At 38.7% G+C, this 24,422-nt stretch overlaps 3 protein-coding genes across 3 annotated transcripts in view; 2 read left to right on the top strand and 1 right to left on the bottom strand.

Annotated features, from left to right (window-relative positions):
- Positions 1-293: 293 nt before the first annotated feature.
- On the top strand, positions 294-9,596 carry LOC139723065 (U6 snRNA-associated Sm-like protein LSm5). Its single transcript, XM_071634339.1, has 5 exons — positions 294-408; positions 2,376-2,471; positions 4,659-4,686; positions 6,121-6,193; positions 9,291-9,596. The coding sequence occupies exons 1-5, from the start codon at positions 372-374 to the stop codon at positions 9,321-9,323; spliced, it is 267 nt and encodes an 88-aa protein (XP_071490440.1). The 5' UTR covers positions 294-371; the 3' UTR covers positions 9,324-9,596.
- A 3,374-nt stretch (positions 9,597-12,970) lies between these two features.
- On the bottom strand, positions 12,971-21,832 carry LOC139723002 (2-oxoglutarate and iron-dependent oxygenase JMJD4-like). The gene is made up of 6 exons (XM_071634280.1): positions 21,559-21,832; positions 19,313-19,478; positions 18,871-19,002; positions 16,597-16,864; positions 15,538-15,681; positions 12,971-13,474 (listed from the first exon to the last, which is right to left on the bottom strand). The coding sequence occupies exons 1-6, from the start codon at positions 21,812-21,814 to the stop codon at positions 12,971-12,973; spliced, it is 1,470 nt and encodes a 489-aa protein (XP_071490381.1). The 5' UTR covers positions 21,815-21,832.
- A 2,233-nt stretch (positions 21,833-24,065) lies between these two features.
- Positions 24,066-24,422, top strand: part of LOC139723064 (protein PTHB1-like) — a 29,412-nt gene continuing 29,055 nt past the window's right edge. The window contains exon 1 of the mRNA XM_071634338.1: positions 24,066-24,194. The gene's annotated coding sequence lies outside the window, so the exon portion shown is untranslated. The remainder of the gene's footprint in view (positions 24,195-24,422) is intronic.

Genomic DNA, 24,422 nt, shown 5'->3' with positions numbered 1-24,422 from the left:
GCGCAGCGCGTCGTACATTGTCGCGTCGGCATGTACACAGACGGCCGCCACGGAGCAACGAGGGTCTGCATGTGCGTGGAGTGAGATTAGTCGACAATACTCGGTCAATAGACCTGCACTCTGTATCTCGCTCTTGCTCTCTTCTTGCTGAGAACCTTCCATTGCATCCGGCCAGCATAAAACGTCAGTTGTTTGCCACTTACTTGCTTGGTGATCAAGTTGAATTGCCTACCGTACCGTACTCTGTGCAGTGGACAAAGGTGTGGTGATCCCTCCACCTCCCGGCTGCGCTTCTCCGGTACCCTACCTCCACGATCCACCTTCGGCTTCTGCCTTTGTGATGTATCGGCTGTGCCAGGCGACAACTAAAGATGACTGCCTCTAATCCTTCTCACCTTCTACCGCTAGGTAAACCAATCTTATGATATTCGAATAGTCTACTTGTCTACCGCTACCTCAAGAGTGAGTCATGCTTCAGTAAGAAGTACGCTGCTGTAGTTAAATTACTAGAAATAGACTAACTAGAATCGAGAGGATGGATAGATCTAGACAGATAAACGTGTTAAAAATAGAACGGTAATAAAAGTTAAGTCACAATACTCTGTCCCCAAATTTTCGCCTGTAAAGGCTGTAACACTTGCTACAACTGTGTGTTATGCAATTCTCTGTGGTAATGAAATTCCACTATTTTCCAGCTTCTTGTGCAATGTTCACTTCAATGTTTAGATTTGACTGTTTCACTTGAGTCTTTCCACCGTATTGAATGATACTAGGTTTCTACTAGTATTTACTGTACATAGTAACTATTTAGAGTTTAAACCACACTCTAACCTAAGTAGAGCTAGTTACATGCATACCAGTGACAGTGTCAGTGACCATGAATTGATTAAGTGAGTCAACATCAGTACGGTAGACTTGCTCCAGGTTCTACAGATGTCTTTACTCGATTAGATAGAAGTGCAACTGTGTGTGATGACAAAAATACAGCTTGTTGTGTATCACATGGCAGCCTCCAGTGCAGAGTCAGCCAGGGTCTAACGACAGTAATGACTAATGTTAGGTTCTAGGCGAGTGTGAAATCATAACTCATGGAAGTAACGTGACAGAGAACTTGACACTCCGTCTCTAGCTATCTAGTCTTCTGTCTTTAGTACAATGCTCAAATGATATGTTTAATTGTATCCAAGGAATGCAAAAAATATCAAGCGATTGTGTATCTGCACAACTTTTATGACAGTGGATGATTAAAGGGTGTGTACAGTTCTGGTTGAGGTGAGGATTTAGATTTTAATATTTTGCGAGATATTCAGAAAACACTCTATAAGATGTCAAAGAGGATGCAATTCTAAAGGGGTATCAAAAGTTTATTTGATGAAAATTGGTTTTGAAATGGCTGAGATATCCAAAAACAAGGTGAAACAAAGAGATCCTAATAAAACTGGCGTGGCCTGTCGCCTTTTATTATTATTACTTTTTTGGATATCTCAGCCATTTGAAAACATCATCAAATAAACGTTGAATCCTTCTTAAAGTCACATGCTCTTTCATATTTCATAAGAGGTTTCTCATTATCTCACTTAGAAATGTTATAAACCTGAATCCCCACCTCAACCAGTACTGTACAGGACTACAGTCCCTAAAGTTTAATGTCTTCAAACTAGGGGAAAAAAAAAATCCCTTGCTCAACCATTTTACAATGTATAAGAAAAGATCTCTGGAGCAAACCTTTGAATGATACTCCTCCAGAACACATTGTAGTTGCCAATATGAGCAATGTAAAAATGGTCATTTGAATCACATTTACTATTTATAGGGCCTGTTCAAAGAGTGTAGAGCGCTAAATGTTTGTATACAAAAACTACTGTTGCCCCCCTATTCATCTTCATCCTTCACAAGTTGCCCCCATGGTCCTCGGGATCATCACTGACCCTCCTCTCCCTTTTGTCTGTCCACCTTCCTGCTTTAATCCCCCTCCCTTTACCTGTTTGGCTCCTTGCCCATGACCTCCAACCCTTCCCGGTTTGTTTTCTTTGTTCTGTGTCCCTAGCCCTCCATGACTGTTCTTGTTGCATGTAGTCCTTAAAATATGTGATTGCTTTCCCTGCCTGTTTGTCATTTTGCCTGTGATGAAGATTCTGCTGGGATCGAAAGCTCAGGCCCCTTTTGACCAAAAAAAAAAAAAAAAAAAAAAAATACTATCAGAAATAAAAATCATGATAATGTTTCCAGCTGGTATTCTTGTGAGTTTGCTTGGATTGTTACTAATCCATCCTTTGACTCAGTCAAAGTTTGATGATCATAACATATGATCATTTTCATTCATAGTGATCAGTTTTTTTAATCCTGATTAAGAATGTCTTGATTTTTACCAATAGAACTTGTGGACAAGTGTATCGGCTCCAGGATTCACATAGTCATGAAGACTGATAAAGAAATCGTTGGCACACTTCTTGGCTTTGATGACTTCGTCAGTATCCTTTCCTCTGGACCATCTTGCTGTGGTCACAAAACAAGTACAGCGGCACTGTTGTAATTAGTGTTGAGTCAATTTAAGACTTTTGAGAGTATAACAGATTATTTTAACCCTGAAAAATGCAAATACAGTATGGATTATTTCTGTAATTTTGTGGTTTCTGCCACCTCTTCACATACATACATGTACATTGTTGAATTATCATTATTTATTATTCTTTGTTTGTTTTGTTTTTGTTTTTGTTTTTGTTTTTGTTTTTTTTGGGGGATGGGTCTATATGCATAAATAACTCAATTTTGTACCAAGACGTATAAATGTCCTAAAATTTGTTGGGGTGAAAACATTATCAACACACCTCATTTGTTCATTATAAAGTACAGGTACAGTATGTAGGACCAATATTACCTGTTAAAGGGGAAGTCCGGACGATTATCAGCCGTTTCGTGTGTAAAGAACAATATTTCATGAACCTATTACCCTTTTCCCGACGAGAAAAGACCATCAGATACATTTACTATGATTTTTTTTTTTAAATAAGGTAATTCTTCATGTTCGAATCCGTCGCGAGCTGCCCTTCGTACTATCTGTCCCAGGATGCATTGCGCGTGACGTATCGGGCGCAGTTTCCTCAGCTGAGAGCACCGCGAGCGAAGCCCAGCTACGCATCGATCTCCCATTGCACTGCTGACTGCGGGCGGTATCTGCATGTGTGCCTTGTCGGCGCTACTGCAGGAGACCGTACACCGATTTAGGAGTGCTGTTGCCAAACGCTGTATTCCTTTATTCAAATAATCTTCGTTATATATCTATATAAAATCTTCAAAGATTAATGTAAAATAGTTGCAATGCTATAACATTTTCGTTTAAATTGAAATATGTATGTATTATAATACTGTCGTACTTATTAGTGTCCACCCCATCACTTACAATGCATTAGCTGTTGTCGGGCTGTGCAGGCATACATTTACGTCTGCTGCTGCCAAGTGCTATCACAATCCGCGATCGTTTTTTCGACTTCTGAGTGTGAACAATCTGAAATCAGTCTGTCAATGTCAGAATTATTGCCTCTTTTGTTGTCCGAGACTGTTGAAAAGTGTGTCTGACGGTGATAAAATACGACAGTATACATGTAACTTGAACCGAGGAAGAAACGCCAGCGCCAGCTTGGTACCGCCGCCGCGCCGCGCCGGTAACTACGACCAGCAGCCCAATACACACAGCGTAATCGGGCTGCGTGTTGTAGCATTCAGGATCATGTAAAGGTAGTATCGTGGATAGATATCAATTTAAAATCGAAATATTTCTTCAATTTGAAGACTTACTAGTAAAGTTGAAGTATTGACAACACCCTAACACTTGACACATCGGCATTTTTTTAATGAAGCAATAGATCATGCCGCGTGCATCCGCTGTGTGGTCAGAGACTGTTGAGCGGTATGCTACTACCGCTTGCTTGGCCCGTATCACCGTTGCTCAAGCAGGGCTCCCCCGAGCCAGCTGACGCTCCAAGCAAAAAGCAATGTGAGGATGAAACGTCACGCTGTCACGTGATCTTTCTCGCCGGCGTACAGAAATCGAACGGTTACGATTCAAAATTAGTGATGCTAAAAAATCGATTGTGGCGAGTTGGGAGGGTCTTTTTCAATGAAACTTAGTCATTATGGTCCTTTATTTATGTAGATTTTGGTTAATTTTTTTCAAAATCGTCCGGACTTCTCCTTTAAGAGGGAAAGGGCAAGTGAAAGCAAAGGAAATAAACTCATGCAACAAAATATGCTTTTCAAAACCTTTATTTAAACAGTTCCCCTACAATTTTGTGTACTTTGTCTTTAAAGTCTTGTTTGAACTAAGAAATGAATATGTGGAGAACTTATGCAAGGACTTTATATGAGGCCACTTCCCCTTTAAATGAGCAAAATTGAAGCTGCACAGTATGTGGCATTAAAAAGAAAATTAACATTAATTTAGTATTGTGGCAAAACTGTCACAGAAAACTTGTAGTACCAGTAGTTTTTATAGAGCCCAGGTACTGTGAGAATTACCAATACCACTTGAGTAGGTTTATTCAAGATTACAACACTACGTGACCAAGACAGGTACTTGAATGAAGGTGCATTACTGGTTTTAGGGATTTGTGTGTTGTACTTATGGTTTCGATGTCAATCCCTTGACTGACTTGTATCAGACATGGTTCTAGAGGATGTCATTGAATTGTAAGTATGATCAGGAAGTGGACTTTAAGATAAAATCAGTCATTCTAGAATTACCCTACATATCATTGTTAGCTAACACCTGATTGTCATTCTAAAACAGTTAAATTTCGTAACAAGTGAGTGCACTGAAGGGGCAGATTTGATTCCAGTATTAAATAGGGCTAATACTGTGTAATGTACATTGAGCACCGAGTGGTTGAAAGATACTGCATGGGAACTTCTGTTAAAATTCTTTGAAAATTACTTGCAGGATTAGTTTCAATCACTTAAAAAAAGTGTCATATTTAACATTGCTACCAGTTGACACATTATGAGTAATAGCATACGTTTAGGTTCACATGGGCAGTATATAGTGAGAACTACATGTTTGTACATTTTTATGATGTTGCATGAAATGTGACTATTAAAAACACACTAATCTTTGAAAATTATCATACACTCGTGTAGGATTTAGATCTATTTGACTAAAACATGTTCACATTTTAGATTTGCTTACTGTTGACAAATTACGTGTATTTAAATTGCATAAATTCACATGGGCAGGACAGGGCTGCCAACTCTCACGCATTGAGCGTGAGACTCACACATTTTGGTCCTTTCTCACTCTAAAACTTTATTTCATTTGCATGCATTTCTATTGATCTCACTCATTTTGACTCCTAAATTATAGCATTGGCCTATGGGAGTCTCACTCTCAACTAGTTTCCAGTGTTGGCAGCCCTGGCATGATGCCATACAATGAGAAGCATATTGTTTTGATTGTATTAAAGGGCATGAAAAATGTAATTATAAACTTACTTTGAAATAAATTTTCCATCTTTACAATATGTAATGTATTTCATATAATATGGTTATCATAGGATATATTCTGATGTAATCAGACATGAATATGATGGAAAAAGTCAGACTAACTGTCAAGATATGAAACAATCAAAAATATGATGAAGTTCATATTTCCCCTTCCCCATCTTCCCTTATTGATGATAAATTATGATAAGTAACATACTCCTGTAGTAATGATTCTGTTTTGTGTTATACGTACGTACAAATTGTACATGTATACAGTAACTCTTAACTGGAAGTCGCAAAAAACATGTTCATACATTGTAGATCTGTAGACAAATGCAACACAGTTTGAGTTCTTCTGCACAGTTTTCTGTAGGAGTTATTCACTATGGAAATAAATTTTTGAAGAAGTGGTTCAATATGAAAAGCTCTTTGTAAGATATTTGACTTGACCCAGAATTTAGTTTTCTGCTGTGGATATTCCAGGTTCTGGGGTACTAGGCAAGAGGCAGCTAGAATAATATAACACCCACTCTGCATGCAGCTCTGTTGAATAGGTCAGTGCGGGTCATAGCAGGTGTCATATTTTCATGTCTACCATGAAGATAGCAGATATGAATTTACTATGTTTCTGCTTGAATTTCCCAGTGAAACAACGGCAGAGGGCAGGAGAGTGACAAAACTTGACCAGATCCTCTTGAATGGAAACAACATCACCATGGTGAGTAATCTGTCTGTGATGTTGATAACTAATGAATTTGTGAGGGCATCTTCACTCCTAAGTACATCATGTACTAGTACTACTGTAAAACACCATATTTTCGTGGCACAAAATTTTTGGCGTTTTGGAGCCGACAGCCTTTTGTGTGGCATGAAATTTTTGCGAGTTGCCTTAACATTCAATGCATAGTGTAAACAAGAACTTTCATGTGCATTTAAATTTCGCGAATCTTGGCTCTCGCGAAATTAAAATGCATTGCGAACATTCCTCGTTTTACAGTAATCTAAGCTGTTAGTCCTTTTCCAATGTAACAGACAGAGCCCCAACATGTCTAGAAGGTGTGTGTAGCAACATGTGCAGTTTTTAGGTGACGGTGTAATGAACAACTACACTTAATTCTCGCTATCACCAATGACGTAAAAAGTACCCGGATGTGGCTTTTTCGTCAAGATTTAGTGCACTTGGTAGCAAGGGCACTTCTGGTCCGGAGCATAATTTGCACAACGCTAGCGTGCGCGTACGTGTACCTTACCTATAGCGCCGCGCCGACCACGGATACTAGTACAGTAGCTAGGCGGCTGTACCGCCCGAGCCAGCGAGTGGCCAGGCCTGTCATACTCGTACACTGTAGTCGAGTCCCCGCCCGGCGGCCGGCCTTGCATTAGCATGCACCACTGCACGCAGCGCATAAGCTAACACATACCGGTACAGCGTACTGCTTGATCATGCGATCGATGTGCACATCACAGATCAGTCATCTCTACATACGCTGAAAATATGCTGGAAAATATTCACCCACCTGGATATCGTCATGGAATGCCCATCTTTTTTTTTTTATTTGTTCTCTGTCGAAATGTCGCGAACACAATCGGGAACGAACCGTGATCTCGAACTTATCCTGTCTCCGAAGCAATTTCTTCCAAGTAAGTACGTAGGCACTAGGCCTACTACCACTACTAGTAAGTCGTGCGTGCACATACTGCGCTGTGGAGTCACCCGTATGGAAGCAGGAGCCTGTCAAAAACACGGATATACGTCGCGTAGTGATTCGAATTGCTACGCGACGTAAATAATTACGTCGCGTCGTTATTCGAATTACTACGCGTCGTAATTCGAATTACTACGCGACGTAATTATTTACGTCGCGTAGTAATTCGAATTGCTACGCGACGTAATTCCGAATTACTGCTCAACGACTTCATGTCACGACATTTAATGAATTAGTGTCATGTTGTAATTCCTAATGCTACGCAACGTAAATAATTACGTTGCGTAGTAATTCCAATTACGATGCGACGCAAATAATTACGTAGTGTTGTAAATAATAAAAACGCGACGCAATTCCGAATTACTGCTCAACGACTAACGCAGTGAATTAACGTAGCGACGTTAAATCAACCAATGAAAACGTTCGTTATTTGCTCAGTGATGCATCACGGTGCGCGTGCCAAAGGGCTAGACACTCATTTCCTACAGCATGTTTGTCAGTACAGAGTACTTGGTTAGCTGGTATACCTTGCATACATATATTTCTGATGCAATGTAGGCCCAATAATTTAGGTTATAAACATTTCATAGGATTGTACTGTCAACGGAATGGCATATGGCTCGCTGTATACTAGTAGCAGGGAGGTGGAAAGGAACTTCCACCACCCTGCTGTATAGTCAGTCAGCTCCGGTTTTCACCAGCACGCAGTGAGCGGATATTGCATGCGCTTCACTTTACGAACGATCCCATTGGTTGATTTAACGTCGCTACGTTAATTCGCTGCGTTAGTCGTTGAGCAGTAATTCGGAATTACGTCGTGTTGTAATTATTTACAACACAGCGTAATTATTTGCGTCGCGTCGTAATTGGAATTACTACGCGACGTAATTATTTACGTTGTGTAGAACTGGGAATTACAACATGACACTAATTCATTTTATGTCGTGACGTTAAGTCGTTGAGCAGTAATTCGGAATTACGTCGCGTAGCAATTCGAATTACTACGCGACGTAAATAATTACGTCGCGTAGTAATTCGAATTACGACGCGACGTAATTATTTACGTCGCGTAGTAATTCGAATTGCTACGCGACGTATATCCATGTTTTTGACGGGCTCCTGCTTCCATACACCCGCAAACTTCACCCACGCGGCCACGTCACGTCTCGCATGCCAGTAAGGGTCCTATTTCTGCAGATTTTTTTCATTTATTGTCGTGCAAACAACACATGGCAGCTTCGCAGCAACAACCAATAGTCGTATTAACAGCAATTTCTTAAGAATGGAGAAATTTCAAATCATATTAAAGCTGTAATTCAAGTCGAGAAAACCGGAAGTACACGTAGAATACAGTCGGTTGTGTGTGTAAATAGCATTAGTCACGTATCACGCGCGTACGAACGGAAGTGACTTTGCTACCGGACTATCCCATAATGCACCGTAAATGACGCTTAAATCAACATCCGGGTACTTTTTACGTCATTGGCGATAGGGAGAATTGTACAGGTGTGATGGATGTGTGATAGTGTCGTACTGTATACAGTACTTTAAAAGAGGAGAAAATCTGTAGATTTCATAGAATCATTCAGAGAAGATCGTGCCAAACATCCACTGATATTTGATATCATTTATGTACAATGTATTTACATATCAACATTCAAGAGAGGCAAAAGGAGCAGGGCTTATTTATTTCTGAGATAAGAGGGAAATCTGAACCGTGAAAGATCAAACTTTCCTATTTTATAAACCTTTTAAAATTTTTTTTGGTCATCTTTGTGAGTAAGCAGCTTTTTGTCAGTCTAGAATTTAGGCCTATTTGATGGTGGGTCACACACATACATGTACATGTATGTACATTGGGGTGTAGTGGACTCCTGTCATACAACTCCGTCTGAAAAGTGAAATCATTGTGTAAATAAGTAGATATACAGTACACCTGTATCAGTGTTTGACAAACATTAAAATAGACAAGTTAATCACATTGGGACAAGGATGATTGTTCTCTCATAGAGTTTGTTTCCTTATAACAAGAGTCTGTAGTAATTATATAACTTTTCACTGACAAAAGTACATGTATGTATCTCTTTGTTCAATCTCTTTTTCTTTTAGTTGATTCCTGGCAGTGAAGGGCCTGAAATCTGAGTGGAAGAAGGAGGTAGAACCCCAAACCTGGATTTGTATCATAGAGAGACCAGCAAACTTTAGTGAATGTTATACAACATACTCAGCGTTACTGTCCCTGCTACTTGTAATCTCAAAAGGATGAAAAGGGGATGAAGGACATTCCTGGCAGTTTTGTATAAGTTACCTTTCACTAATGGAGTACAGTGTGTGCATCTGGTGCTGTCCTACATGGCTAGGTTAACTAGCACTCTCTTAATTCACACATGTACCGTGTACTACAGTATATTGTGGCTAAATGATGTCAAAGTACATGTACAGTCGACCTGAAGAAATGGCTTCGACTTACAGAAAATTCAGCTTATGAGGGATTAAAATCAATAGAATATAAGGAGAAGAGGACTTGGAAAGACTTTCGACTTTGGTAATTATTTGACATATGCGAGGTTGACTTATGCAAGGTTTACTGTACTTGTAATTATGGTAAGGTTCTACTGCCTCCTGTTTGTTCGTTTTTTCCATAGGTGGCTTTCTGTGAACCAAATATTCTCCAGCACAAACAATTTTATTAAAAAATGAAAGCTCTATTTCTTTTGCATGTGTCATGTGTATGTGCTGTGATTTTATCCAAAATGTTAGTAAGGTTCAAACTGTCTCTTGACAGGAAAATCAAGCATCTAAGATAGTCAATTTGTAATTTCTGAACTTGTGAAATTATGTTTTGTTGCTATTCTTAAAAATATATCCATACAGTGGACTCCCATTATAACGAAGTCCTCGGGAACAACAATTTTCTTTCGTTATATTGAAATTGTGTTATAACTAAAAAAATAAACAGTAACAAACATTGGGCGGATAATGGTCTGGCCTGAATTCTTACTTCGTTGTAACTGGAATTTCGTTATACATGTAACTGTGTCCGTTATAATGGGAGTGCACTATATTGATATGTGGGGGAAGAAAACCCCCAGAAATACAGGAATCCATATTTTGTTGTCAAATTTAGTTCCATCCCCTGGCCTCTGCCTTCTTGTATTAGAAACAAAGCAAAGTCATATTTCATTGAATGATGAGCATTACGAGGGGATGGTTCCCAATCTATCAAAGATAATGTTCCTCATGTTGAATCTCCTCCTCCCTACAGCCTGCTTCATATCCATGATGGAAATGGTATAACTCCTCTCAGATGTATAAGTTTGTACATATTGTACTATTTATGCTGGTGTGTTTTTTTGTAGCAAAGAAAAAAATAAACCCTTGTCAAAGACTTCAATCACTTGTTCACGTGTAATGTTTGACTATTGAGTGTGACAGAATGCTACAGCTTGCGTTTTCTGTGAGAGAACTTGCCTCAGAGGTGACTGATGTGGATGAGACCACCTCATGATCACCTACAAAATCCTACATTCCCATAATCTCAGTGTAGTAAGTGTATGTTGTGTAACATTGAAAACTACAGTGCACTCCTGTTTTGTTAAAACGAAGTCCTTGGGACTGACAGTTTTCTTTCATTATAACAAAATTTAATTATAACCGAAGAGTATATAGCTGTAGTGTTTATGTATAATGATCATTTCGAAACCTAAATTTTTGATTTTTTTGTAACAAGAATTTCGCTTTATTAACGACTTTAAACCATGTTTCTTGTAACAGGAGTGCACTGTACTTATAAGTTCTCAAACCTGTGCAGTTTACACCCTCGGACTATTGCTTGTCTCATGAAAATTTCTATCAGGACTTCAAAAAAGCCATTGTAAAATTGTGATGTATTGCTCATATATTTAATTGTCATAAACATATCATTTTTTAAGTACAGTATTCTTCGACCATGCTCAAGATATTTAGGAAGTTGCAGTCCTATGCAATAAGAAAGACACTCACCAGTACGTGTACAGTGTAACTCTTTCCTAAAATATGTGAAATAATGAATGAAAAATGATAAATGTTCTTTACAAACAAATGGTGCCATATAAAAGCTGTTCTTCATCATCATCATTATCATCATCACATTTTAAGAGAAACTGTATGGATTTGTTCCTTACAATATTACCACGAAGTTCCAAACAGAATTTCAAAATTTCCACTACAATACAGCATAAAACAGTTAAAGGGTGTGTACAGTTCTGGTCGAGGTGAGGATTTAGTTTTTAACTTTTTGCGAGATATTCAGAAACCACTCTATGAGATGTCAAAGAGCATGCAATTCTAAGGGGTATCGAAAGTTTATTTGATGAAAATCGGTTTTGAAGTGGCCGAGATATTCAAAAACAAGGTGAAACAAAGAGATCCTAATAAAGTTGGGGCATGTAGTCTTTTATTATTATCACTTTTTTGGATATCTCAACCATTTGGAAACCAATTTTCATCAAATAAACATTGAATCCTTCTTAAAATTACATGCTCTTTCATATTTCATAAGAGGTTTTTCATTATCTCACTTAGGAATGTTAAAACCATGAATCCCCACCTCAACCAGTACTGTACAGCCCCTTTAATATTAAGAACCACTTCTTTGGTTACTACATGTATAGCCAAACTGTACTGAAGAGCAGTTTGGAGCATGGAACATCAAAGCCAGTAGAATGCTAAATATGTGTACACCGTATTCAACTGTCATGCTCAGTGGTGGATCCAGGAAGAGCGGTGGATCCAGGGGGAGCGCACTGGGCATGCGCCCCTTTATCTTTTGTTTAAAAAAAAAAAAAAAAAAAAAAAAAAAAAAAAAATGGGGTGGGGGGGCATGTGCCCCCCTTGAATTTTGTAGAGGCGCCCCCTGTACGGAATTCCTGGATCCGCCCCTGATGCTATACAGTGGACTCCCATTATAACGCTTGGGAGCGGCAGTTTTCTTTCGCTATATCGAAATTTCATTATAACCGAACAAATAAACAATGAAAATACATAGAGTGGATAATGTTGCGGCCTGAATTTTTACTTCATTGTAACTGGAATTTCGTTAAAACTGTTCGTTTTAACAGGAGTGCACTGTAAGGGACTGTAGGTATTTTCAAGGACTTGTTAAAACTCAATTTTTTTTTTCTTCACAAAAGCGTGTAAATTAAATCTGTTCGACTGGACTTGCGTGTGAAAATTAAGTAGAGAACACTTTCTTGACACGTCTGGCTGGCGAGCATTCACCCGCGATTGGTAAATGGGCGATGTTACTGCCTTTATTGTCTGTATGTCACGAAACTCTTCTCTCCATGATTTTCACAAGTAAGTCCAGTCAAACAGATTTAATTTACACGCTTTTAGCATACTACCTGGATGAATCAAAATCTACATAGATATACATATTGTATTGAGTTTTTTTCCCTTGAAATAAAGCATATCCTATCGGAAGACTGCAATCTGACACATCCCATCGATTATCAGTACAGTGCACTCCCGTTATAACGAACATGGTTATAACGAAATTCCAGTTAAAACGAGGTAGAAATTCAGGCTGCAACATTATCCGCTCTTTGTTTTTTATTATTTTTCTGTTGGGTTATAACAAAATTTCGATATAACGAAAGAAAACTGCCAGTCCCGAGGACTTTCTTATAACGGGAGTCCACTGTAATAAATTTTTCACATGTGAAGAAAATCTTGAAATTTCCCTTTTGTCAACTCCTCTCAATATCAACTTTGTTTAATGACTCGTAAAACAAAGCAGGAACATTCTTTTAAATATCATTGCCTATTTGCCATTCCTTTAAATGCACTAAAATCTCTTGAAGCAAACTTGCTGGTTCCTGAGCACATCTACTAGTATCGACATCTGCAAAGTCCTTGTTTTTAATCATGTCCTCCAAAGTCTGCTGCACTCTCCAAAGATCATAAATGAGGTATTTCTTCCTCCGTCTCCCATCCGCATCAGCACCAGCTGAAATGACTGAGGATGAAGCGGTGGACGAAGTGGGAACGTTATCTTCCTGACACTGTCCAACTCCTCTGGAAGTGTCACTGTGTTCAGGATTGTCTATCGCCTCTGAAGACTCCGCACAGCTGAGACCTTGGGCATTAATCTCTGTCTTTGAATGCAAACTGCACGATCCTTCCTCAGCGTTGTGTTCTGCTTTGAGCTGATGTGACAATTTGGAGAGCATACTCAGTCTGTTTGATGCCACAAGATGTAAGAAGTTGAAGAACTCTGGGTAGTCCATACCAGTGCTGGCTTTCATAATTAACTACGGAAAAAGAAGCAAAATTACAAAGAAGAGACCGAATTGGAAACGTAATACATATTGTACAAAAAAAATTAAGCAATTGAAATACATACGGTATCAGAAAAAGAAAGAAAGGAGAACCAAGTGAAGAAACAGAAACAGAGACACAGAAAACTCTGAATGCCAACATACCCCTATTTTTGTTATGTCAACATTCTCATCCCAGGTCCTTGTTTCACCCAAGTTTCTATTTTTCTTTAGTAAAGTACAAAAAAGATACTCATCAATATGTCATCAAGTTTCATTTTGCTTGAAAAATAAATGTCTTTTACTTGATCCAAAGCTTTGAGAGGACACAAGCTGATTAGGGCCTACTTTGAGTTTTACTTTCATTTAAAATAAATGAAAAACAGCAAACATACATACAAAATACAAGGCAAGTGCCAAAATGTGCCTCGCCCATTCGCGTAGAAGAAATTAATGTTTTTCTAAATCCTGGAAGTTCATTGACCCCGCCTATGACCTTTGACCTTGAGGTGACCTTCAACTCCCCTAGGGACATTTACCAGCCAAGTTTGGTCACAAACGGACATATGGATCAAAAGTTATGAGCCATAATTGAAACGTGCCGTAAACTTAACATTGGGCTCTAAAAGTTCGTTGACCCCTGTCTGTGACCTTTGACCTTGTGATGACTTTCAACTCCCCAAGGGACATCTACCATCCAAGTTTGGTCACAAACGGACGTAGTGATCAAAAGTTATGAGCCATAATCGAAACGCGCCGTAAAAACTTAACATTGGGCCCTAAAAGTTTGTTGACTCCAGTCTGTGACCTTTGACCTTGTGGTGACCTTCAACTCCCCAAGGGACATCTACCATCCAAGTTTGGTAACAAACGGACATATACATCAAAAGTTATGAGCCATAATCGACACGCGCCGTAAAAACTTAAAATTGGGCCCTTAAAGGACAAGTTCACCTTCATAGACATGTGGATTGAGTGAATGCAGCAATATTAATAGAACCCATCAGTAAGAGTTTGAGGAAAATCGGACAATCCGTTTAAAAGTTATGAATTTTTGAAGTTTCTGCATAGTCACTGCTGGATGAGCAGACTACTACAGCTTGTGATGTCACATGTGTACAACGTTATAAAGAAAATATAAAGAAAATTCAAGATATTTTCAATTTTCTCGTATAATAAAAGAACACTTGACTTCCCTCTTTTAAAAGGTAAGGAGGAATAATATTACCCTTAACATACGTCAGTGACAAGTCCAGGAAATGTGCACTTTTTTCAAAAAGTAAAATTTTGTGAAATTCTCTTTTTATTTCCTTATATCGTTGTATGCTTATGACATCATACACTGTAGTAGTCTTCTCATCCAGCAGTGACTGTGCAGATACTTTAAAAATTCATAACTTTTGGACGGATTGTCCGATTTCCCCCAAACTTTCACTGATGTGTTCTAATATCATTGCTGCATTCAGTCAATCCACATGTATATGAGGGTGAACTTGTCCTTTAAATTCGACTCCTGCCTGTGACCTTTGACCTTGAGGTGACCTTCATGTTTGCTAAAATGTGTAACTTTGTATTACCACTCTTCCCTCCAAGTTTGATCGAAATTGAAGTCCTCAGTAGAGAGTTATTCAAGTTTTTGTAGTGTTACGGACGGACCCGACGGACGGACAGACGCCGCAAACGATCCCTTAGTCTCCCCGCACCTCCGGTGGGCTCGACAAAAATAGTTATGGAAGAATAACTGGAAAGGATTGCATGTACAGCCAGGGATGCTAACATTGTAAACTGCATTGCAGTATTCTGAGGGTTGAAAAGGCACATTTTTGGTGGAATAAACATGTACATTATGTTTACCTTTCTTGCAATAGACATGTGTGGTAGTGCAATTAGGAAAACAGCATTTTCCATGAAACCCGCAATATCGTTGGCACATAAAATACAGTGCAATATACTGCAAAATAGTAATAGTTGGCATCTCTGCATGTGCTAAAAATTGTTTGTGTGGATGAGTAAGAGGAATTTCTGAGCTGTAGAGTTGATGGAATTGCTAGCACAACCTGGCATTGTTCTTCCCAGCCATCCATATCTCTGCAATCTTCAATGGACTTCTGGACTGCCCTGAGCTCATCCTGCAAGAACCGCCATGTGATGTCAATGTTGCAGCCATTCAGCCAGTTATGATTGATGGATATCGTATCCTCCTAGCAGTTAAAACAAAAATAAAATTACATTGTATATGCAGTGGCGGATCCAGAGGGGGGTGCAACCGGTGCATGCCCCCCCCTTTATTTTTTGTTAAAAACAAAAGAAATAAAAAGAAAAAAATTAAATGAAACCCGGAAGTGGCACCAGAAATATTAGTTGCCCCCCCCCCTTTACAGAATACCCGGATCCGCCCCTGATATGTGAGCATTTTTAAAAAAAATAAGACTCACAAAAATAGCAACATAAATAATCTCCCTCAGGGTACAGAATTTGCACACTTTGTTCATTATCCAAAATGTATCTAAGGTGAAAAAATGAGTGACTTTATTATGGTACGGAAAAATTGCTATGATTTCATCCCTTGGAAAACAATGACTAGCCATTTAAGTTTGGGGAGGAATTGAGAATCAAAGCCCCCAGGATAAAAGTGAAGATGATGACAGTGCTCTGTAATGAAACTCATAAAAACCTGACTTTTTAAAATATTCATCAATATGATTGATTAAAAACCCAAAATAGTCTTTAACAAGCTAAATAAGAGGTTGGGCTTAATTTGCATATGGTAATTAATTAATTAAAATTAAAAATTGATACTTTCAAGAAAAGTTAAGACACAATCTCGTAGATTAAGACGTAGGTGTCGCACGTGCCAAATTTCATCGCAATGGTGCCATTGATGGCTGAGATCTCGGGGACCGGAATCAGCATACTGAACTTTCCAGGCTCAGGATTAAACCTGTTAATATGGCCCTCTACAAGTGTATTGACTTACTGGACGCCATCATAGGTAAGTCAGGTAATTTGAATGCTAGCCTTCAAACAATGTATACACTTTACCTATTATAACATTTGATGTTTTACATGGCCTTTTAGCTGTTACTATGGTCACCACAACAGAATCGTCTTCTTACGAGATTAAAAACTTGATGATGCCAGCCGCTCGGAACAAAGATGACTTGACCTGCTTCCTGAATCACCTCCAAGGGCTCCCTCGCTTGATGACTGTGGGGATATTTCTTGCCGTCGCACAGCTCTGAGGAATTGAGGTCATAAACCAGGTTGCCGAGGGTGTCACGGAGGTGGTTCTCTTCGCCTGGAGGGAGGAGGAGCCATCGTTTCCTTCCACAGATGTTGGCAGACCAGCTGTAGGACCGGAAGACATCTGCATGGAAAGGTGTCCTTAAATATCCAATTCAGACATGAAAATATGATCACAAGATTTTTGAGTCATATGAAATGGCTGATCAAAAATTGAATTTTTTTATAAGAGATCAAACAAATAAAGTATTAAAGTTAGATGCATGTAACATGTTCAAAATTTTTAGCATACCTGTGCTCCAGTTTCAGATTATCCCCGAAATCACCATACATATTTACATCTTTCTACAACAATCTTCTTCTTCATTATATCTAGGCCCCATTTCATAAAACTTGTTATCAGTAACAACTGCCATATTTCTATGACAAATTTGTTCTCAGCCAATCAGATGCAAGGATTTCAGTGGCTTATAACAACTATTGTAACTTGTTATAGATACAGGTAACAAGTTTCATGAAATGGGGCCCTGGACTCTTTCTTATTTTCATTGGATATCATTTCAACACTCTGTCATGTAACATGCTATAACCATTATTTTCATATATGTGAGGTTATTTTAGAACCCAAGGCAAAATGATCAATCATACACCAAAGTGTAGGTTTGCCATACTGTGGATAATACTGCAAAGAAAGACTTGTGGAGGTTAACCTTTAGCACCTAAACTATTTTTGTCTTTTCAATATCAATCTCTATCTGCTGAAAGAAGTAGTAATTTCACACTGCTTTGTCGAATTGCAGATTAGGATTCTGGATGATACAAGGACGGCATGAACCAGTCAAATAAATACCGGTAACACAAATTTTCTCGTACCAACAGCTCACAATTGAACATACACTAACACATGTCATGGGAAGTGGCATATCAGCATTTTGTTTGTTAGAGAGTAAAATGGCAGAGACCATCCATTTTGGACCAGAGGTTGTCTGAGAGGAAACAAGGAAAAGTAGAAATTACGCGGTGCGTAACATATGTCCCCGCCGGAAGTAGCATTTTGTAACAAAATGTGCAATATAGGTAAAAAATCAAGGTCAAAGGTCAAAGAAGTCAAAGGTCAAAATTCTGTGTAGAAGTTTTGAAGCCCTCACCTAGTGCCATCACATAAAGCAAATGGAATCGAAATTGGGTTAGAAATGGCGAAGGAGTAGCATTTTGTAGCCAATGTACAATATAGGTCAAAAATCAAGGTCAAAGGTCAAAGAAGACAAAGGTCAAAATTCTGTGTAGAAGTTTTGAAGCCCTCACCTAGTGCTATCACATAAAGCAAACGGAATCGAAATCGGGTTAGAAATGGCGAAGGAGTAGCATTCTGTAGCAAAATGCACAATATAGGTCAAAAATCAAGGTCAAAGGTCAAAGAAGTCAAAGGTCAAAATTCTGTGTAGAAGTTTTGAAGCCCTCAACTAGTGCCATCATATAAAGCAAACGGAATCGAAATCGGGTTAAAAATGGCGAAGGAGTAGCATTTCGTAGCAAAATGTACAATATAGGTCAAAAATCAAGGTCAAAGGTCAAAGAAGTCAAAGGTCAAAATTCTGTGTAGAAGTTTTGAAGCCCTCACCTAGTGCCATCACATAAAGCAAACGGAATCGAAATCGGGTTAGAAATGGCGAAGGAGTAGCATTTTGTAGCAAAATGTACAATATAGGTCAAAAAATCAAGGTCAAAGGTCAAAGAAGTCAAAGGTCAAAATTCTGTGTAGAAGTTTTGAAGCCCTCACCTAGTGCCATCACATAAAGCAAACGGAATCGAAATCGGGTTAGAAATGGCGAAGGAGTAGCATTTTGTAGCAAAATGTACAATATAGGTCAAAGGTCAAGGTCAAAGGTCACGACTGAAATTCTGTGTAGAAGTTTCAAAGCTCCCATGTAGTGCTATCATATAAAGCAAACAGAATCAAAATTGGCTCATAAATGACAGAGAAGTAGCAAATTGAAGATTTTGATCACACACGGACGCACACACGGACACACGGACACACGGACGGACAGACGGACGGACGGACACACGGACACACACACGTACGGAGCCCGTTTCATAGTCCCCTGCTCGAACTCGTTCGGCGGGGACAATTAACGCCAAATTACCATGAGTGCTTGGGACCCATGTAGACAAAACGATAATCATCTCCTGAGTTGCAGAGGTGATCCCAGTACTCGTTTAACCAGTCTGACGAAAAGTAAATGGGTGTTGAGTAGGCTTCGTACTCGGGAAATGCCCTGGGAAGGAAAAATATGGAACTGGAGTCAAGCACATGACAGCACTATGTAAGCTGTATTAGGGCATTGTAAGACATGACAACATAATAGCAACCTGGACATATATGTAGGTCTCTTCCTTATGATATAAGCACACAAAAGAAATTGCCTGTTTGTATCAACGGTTTTGACAAGTATTTTAATAGAAACTCAATCTTGTTCTACTCTTTCACATGATAACCTGCCACTTCCTAATGGAGGAAGAATACACAAAGGAGTTCACCATATCTAGCATAGAGAATCTCTGATTACTCATCCGAGTATTAATCACCTGGTGAAATGCCAGTCTTTTAGGTACAGACATCCCTGGGATGATTGGTAGTCTGCATCGATGTGGCCTCTCCAGTACCTCAGATAATCTGAGAACTTCATGTCTTGCTTGGGCTGGGCATAATACTGAACCTTGCCACAGTTTGCTACTGGAACAGTTGCACTTCCTAGGTGACAAATGACACAAGAAAATAGGACACTTTCACTGAGTGAATGTCATTCGGTGTCCACTGGTACAGATATTGGACCTGTCTATAACTCAAGGTGACAAAAAGTTCTTTGACATTTTTGGACTTCAATCAACAAAGCCATAGGTTGGTGTGATATTATAATATTATAATAACAGTTTTAATATTAAGGACTGTGATAAATGGAATGTGGACATGCTCTTGTTTTGGTTTTAAAAGTCATGTGTTGGATGCATGCCCTGATCTTTACAGAGTGCCGCAGTGAATGATAGGAATGTAAAACTTGAGAAGTCCTTATTGAGAGGTAGATATCCATTCAGAAATGAGCACAAAATCAACCTACACTAGTAATCATGATCAGTGACAATGCTGCAACTATTGTAATAATTCATACAAATGAAACTCCTTGTGCATCTAGAAAGGTCAAAGTACCAGAGCTACCAAGTCTCACGCATTCTGTGTGAGACTCAAGCATTTAGAGGCCATCTCACTCACGATCTCACGCATGGCACCCATTTTTCTCACGCATCGGGTGAAGTCTGCAGCTTGGGCCTATAATAATGAGCATAGCTCAAAAGATTAAAGTGATAGTTGCAATTGAAGGTATATTTCCCTTTTGTCTTTCAAAATAAGTAAAAAATAGTCACTTAAGAGCTAAAAATTGAAAAAGCTCCATACCGTGGGAGGCCACAGGGGGAAAAAACCCCTCCCATACCCTCGCTCGCGCGCACATTCGCATGCCGAGATGCCGAGTCATGAAAATCTCACTCATAAAATTTTTTTGAACTTGGCATCCCTGAAGTACATTTGATCTTCATGTAATGGCTTTATGAAGGATATACACAGCAAGATTATGTGAACATACAACATGCCTTAAGAATGTGTGAACCCATGAAGAGAAACATGGGGTAGCAAAATAAATATCTTTCTGTGAGGTGAATTAGAAATGTTCTCATGATCCTGATTTCATGAGAATTAATTTGTATGAAGAATAAACATTTTGCCCAAACTAACCCAACTGACTAGTGGTTAGTATAACCCACACATTAGATGTGTTTACAACTCACATTAAATGTGTATGAAAGTGTGTGTGAAACACTAAAATATTTTGGAGATACCACAATTAATTCTGTTTCATCTTTCTTGTACATACTGCCCATCTGGAGGTTATAAACATACTGGAAATTGTGAATTATGAAAAAATTGAAATAGTGACACTGTGTCCTTTTGGTGGGCATATGGTGGACATACTCTCAGTTAGCCCGACCAGACAACGCACGTTTTTACAGCGAGTAGGCTGTGTATAATTAACTCTCAGTGTAATCGGTACTACATGCATTACTACATCTACAGATAAAGTATAAACAAACATATATATGTGTTTGATCTACTTCCTCTATTTCACAGTCACACCAAGTAACCACACTGGGAAGTATTGAACTGAATTCCTCCTATGGCCAAGGTAGGAGCTAGGAGATGCATATTTAACGCATACCATCACCACCACCATCATCATCATCATCTGGGTACAAGGAGAGGTAGATTCTGTAATCCCTGGTCAATTCTTCAGGTTACGAGTTTATTAAATACTAAGCTCAATACTGCATGACATGTGCTGAGGAGCTGGTTGAGACTTGGGTATCTATTGCTTCAATAGACCATCTCTACTAATGTCTTCATATTCTATGCTAACCCCGGCGCGGGGCGTTGTAACTAGCGACTCGGTACGTGTTGGGGTCGCTGGTGCGGTTTATTCTATGCATGCTTTGTTCACAAGAGATTGTCTTACAACCACAAAACAACCACCGGAAACTTGCCTTACCTTGCAACAAATGATGAATGCTAATTTACATGTAGTAGATTCCAGGATTTTTATATTGCCAATTGGCCTACTATACCAAGTGTATACGGAGCTTGGTGAATTAATAATATTAAAATGGTTCCTTACATAGCACTTCTAGGAAAAGAAACATCCATGAATCTTAGTACATTACAGAACTATAATCAATCTACAATCAAATTACCAATCCTCACACTCTTCCATCACATCACATATTACCGAACTGCCTTTCCAAGAAGTCGAAATCTGGTGTGCCGTTTGGCTGAACCCATTCGTTGATGCTTCGCCAGTGCTGGATTACATTGCCACCTAACAAACACGGCTTGTTTGGTAGAAGAAACCGTCGAAAAAAATCGTCATAACTGATTGGGTCTTGAATAACTTCCACTCCACATTCTTTGCTTTCTTGTCGTAGCTGTTGCAATTCATCAGGTAAACCCAGGTCCTCCCTTAAATTATCAAATATTGTTGACATGATCGCGCCGAAGGTTTCCTCCCCAGTGTCAAGTGACAAAAACGCAGCGCGCAGCTGCAGAGAACTGTTGTATTATACCAAAGATCCTACACACTAGGTACTACCCCAGTGTACCAGTGATGCCGTGGAGGATTCACTGTGCTGCTCTAGTAGGCAAGTACTAGGCTCTTTCAATGTTAGAGACTACAATGAAGACATTTGAAATGGAATTAAAAAAAGAAGAAGATGTATAATGATTATTTTCTATATCAAAATAAATCTTTAAAAATTTTACTTAATCGTCATATATTAGTGAATATCTAAATATGCTATTTTAACCATCACTTTTGAGGACATTATCCTCTTTTGCAGCACGAACTACGAACGTACCCAATTTGGGGAAATTCCCTTTCACCAAGCTTCATGACTGTGCACAGCGATTATGGGATCAACCGCGGAAGTCGGCTAAAATGACTTTGAAGAACGAAAAACTTATGTGAACTTTCGTTGCGTTGTGACTCTTCTTGAAAAAGTGGAAGAATAATCGATTAGACTGATAACATTGCAAGTTTGTTTCGTTCTTGAGTAGGATTAATGAAAATCATCAATATTCAACTATGAGGTAAAATTCGATTAAACCCAAATAAAACGACATACGACTAATGAATTTATTTGTGTTGCGAGTTCGTTCGTTTTAAAATTGGAATATCAATTTTGAAGGGATGCTTAATCGATTTCAGGACACTTAAAAAGAGAGGACAGGGGAACAGAGTACTTCAAACTAAAGCCCCCCCCCCCCAAAAAAAAGAGAAAAAACCCCAAACCCCCCACAAAACAACAACAACAACAACAACAACAACAACAACAACAACAACAACAACAACTGTCACAAATAAACCCAACAAAAACAACCAAACAAAAACCAAACAAATCATAATTGTTTCATTAAGTTTTAACGTAAAAACTTATTAGAAAGCCGGAGGATTTTGAATTTTCACATGTTTTCTCGAACAGCTATTGTGGTCACAACCACATGCATGTTGAAAAGTTATAGGAACTGATGATCATGAACATGCTGCCATCGCACAAGTAACTCCTTGTCCTTAAATAAGTGCAGATTAAGAATGGAGTTTTCTGCAGTTTAAACAGGAGTCAACAGATATTGACTTAATTAAAATGATAGGGGATGGGGATAATAATTAGCAGGTCGATAGGACTTTTTATAATACAGGAAAAATGGAAGAAGCTAGGAAGAAAGTTGAAAGTCATTAAACCTTGGTCCTTCCGTAGCACTAATGCCCCCCTTATTTTTTGATATAACTGATCTAACATACTTACTAATTTATACCCTGAACAACAAAAAAAAACAACAAAAAACAAAAAACAAAACCAAAACCAAAAAAAAAAAAAAACCAAAACCAACAACATATTTCTATCAGTCTAATATTGTATCAAATTCTTGTCAGAAATCTCTGTATGATTGAAGCAGAAATTGAGATCATATATCTATTGGGAAGTGATTAGATTTCAGAATCAAGAAGGGATAACTAAAAAAAAAAATAACAAAACCACAGCCTTCTTTCTGTTATAATCACATTGGTGTAAGACATCCTGTACCGCTGCCATTATCTGTGGAGAATATCAACATCAGAAAGTGTCAAGGAGATCTTGATCATGGTTTCATAATCACATTTTTTCACCTCCGTCTATAGGGACCTACCCTATTGCATTTGTGCAAGATCGTTACTGTAAAGCAGCAACAGAACAAGATTATGGTTTATATACCGGCAATGACTATAAGATATCAATGTAATATTCTTTTGCAACATACTTACAACTTGCCAGTATAAAAATAACTCAGCAAACAGAGTTTGTGTTAACTTCAGAATTTCTACCGAAAAAAACAATTATACACAATGATCTTTTTTAATAAAAAAAAAAAGAATCATTTCGAGATTTTAGCGTGATACACCTTTCTTTAACCAATCTCATTATTCACCAGAAAGCACTTAAATTGGATTCTATGTCATGCCTTTCCTGTAAAGATGATAGAAATTTAATGTAGTTGATCATAAGAAGAGGTGTGGTGATATTTTCTCAAAACTCGACCGTTTCTCACGCTTACCCTATTCATGAGAAATTTACCATACTAGTATCATAAAACGTCTAAAATCAGTTACTAGTATCCCAAAATACCGAGTACGGGATCGAACTTGTGCAAAAAATGCACGTTGAGGGCAGCAAACATCCATTTAGCGCAAAACGCAAGCTGAGCAAGCAGGCATATTTGGGAAGTGACGGACCGCCGACTGGATCTGGCATCTTCCGATGCAAAAATGTCGCTGTCTGTCTCTGATTAGAGAATATCATCTTCTTGGGTTGATTACCTTGGGCTTTGAAGGTATTATGTTTTGTTCCTCTTGCTTCTAGGTTCGGTCACAATGATGTCTGTGTTCACTCTAGAATGTACTCCATTGTCATTGAATATTCCGTGTAAACGTAGTAGACCTCTTTACGGGGACCTAACGTACTGAGCCAGTGTGCGTTGACATGGTACCGTGACGCCGCATTGCAGCGATGCGAGCAGATGACACACTGACAGTGCAGTGGTTCTGTGTCTGTAGTGTAG

The sequence above is a fragment of the Diadema antillarum genome, unplaced genomic scaffold (genome assembly GCF_040938485.1).
Source record: "Diadema antillarum isolate AM-2024a unplaced genomic scaffold, OU_Dant_1.0 scf00000180, whole genome shotgun sequence".
Lineage (NCBI taxonomy): Eukaryota > Metazoa > Echinodermata > Echinoidea > Diadematoida > Diadematidae > Diadema > Diadema antillarum.
Note: the sequence above shows the minus strand (reverse complement) of the source record. Positions and strands in the feature narration are given on the sequence as shown.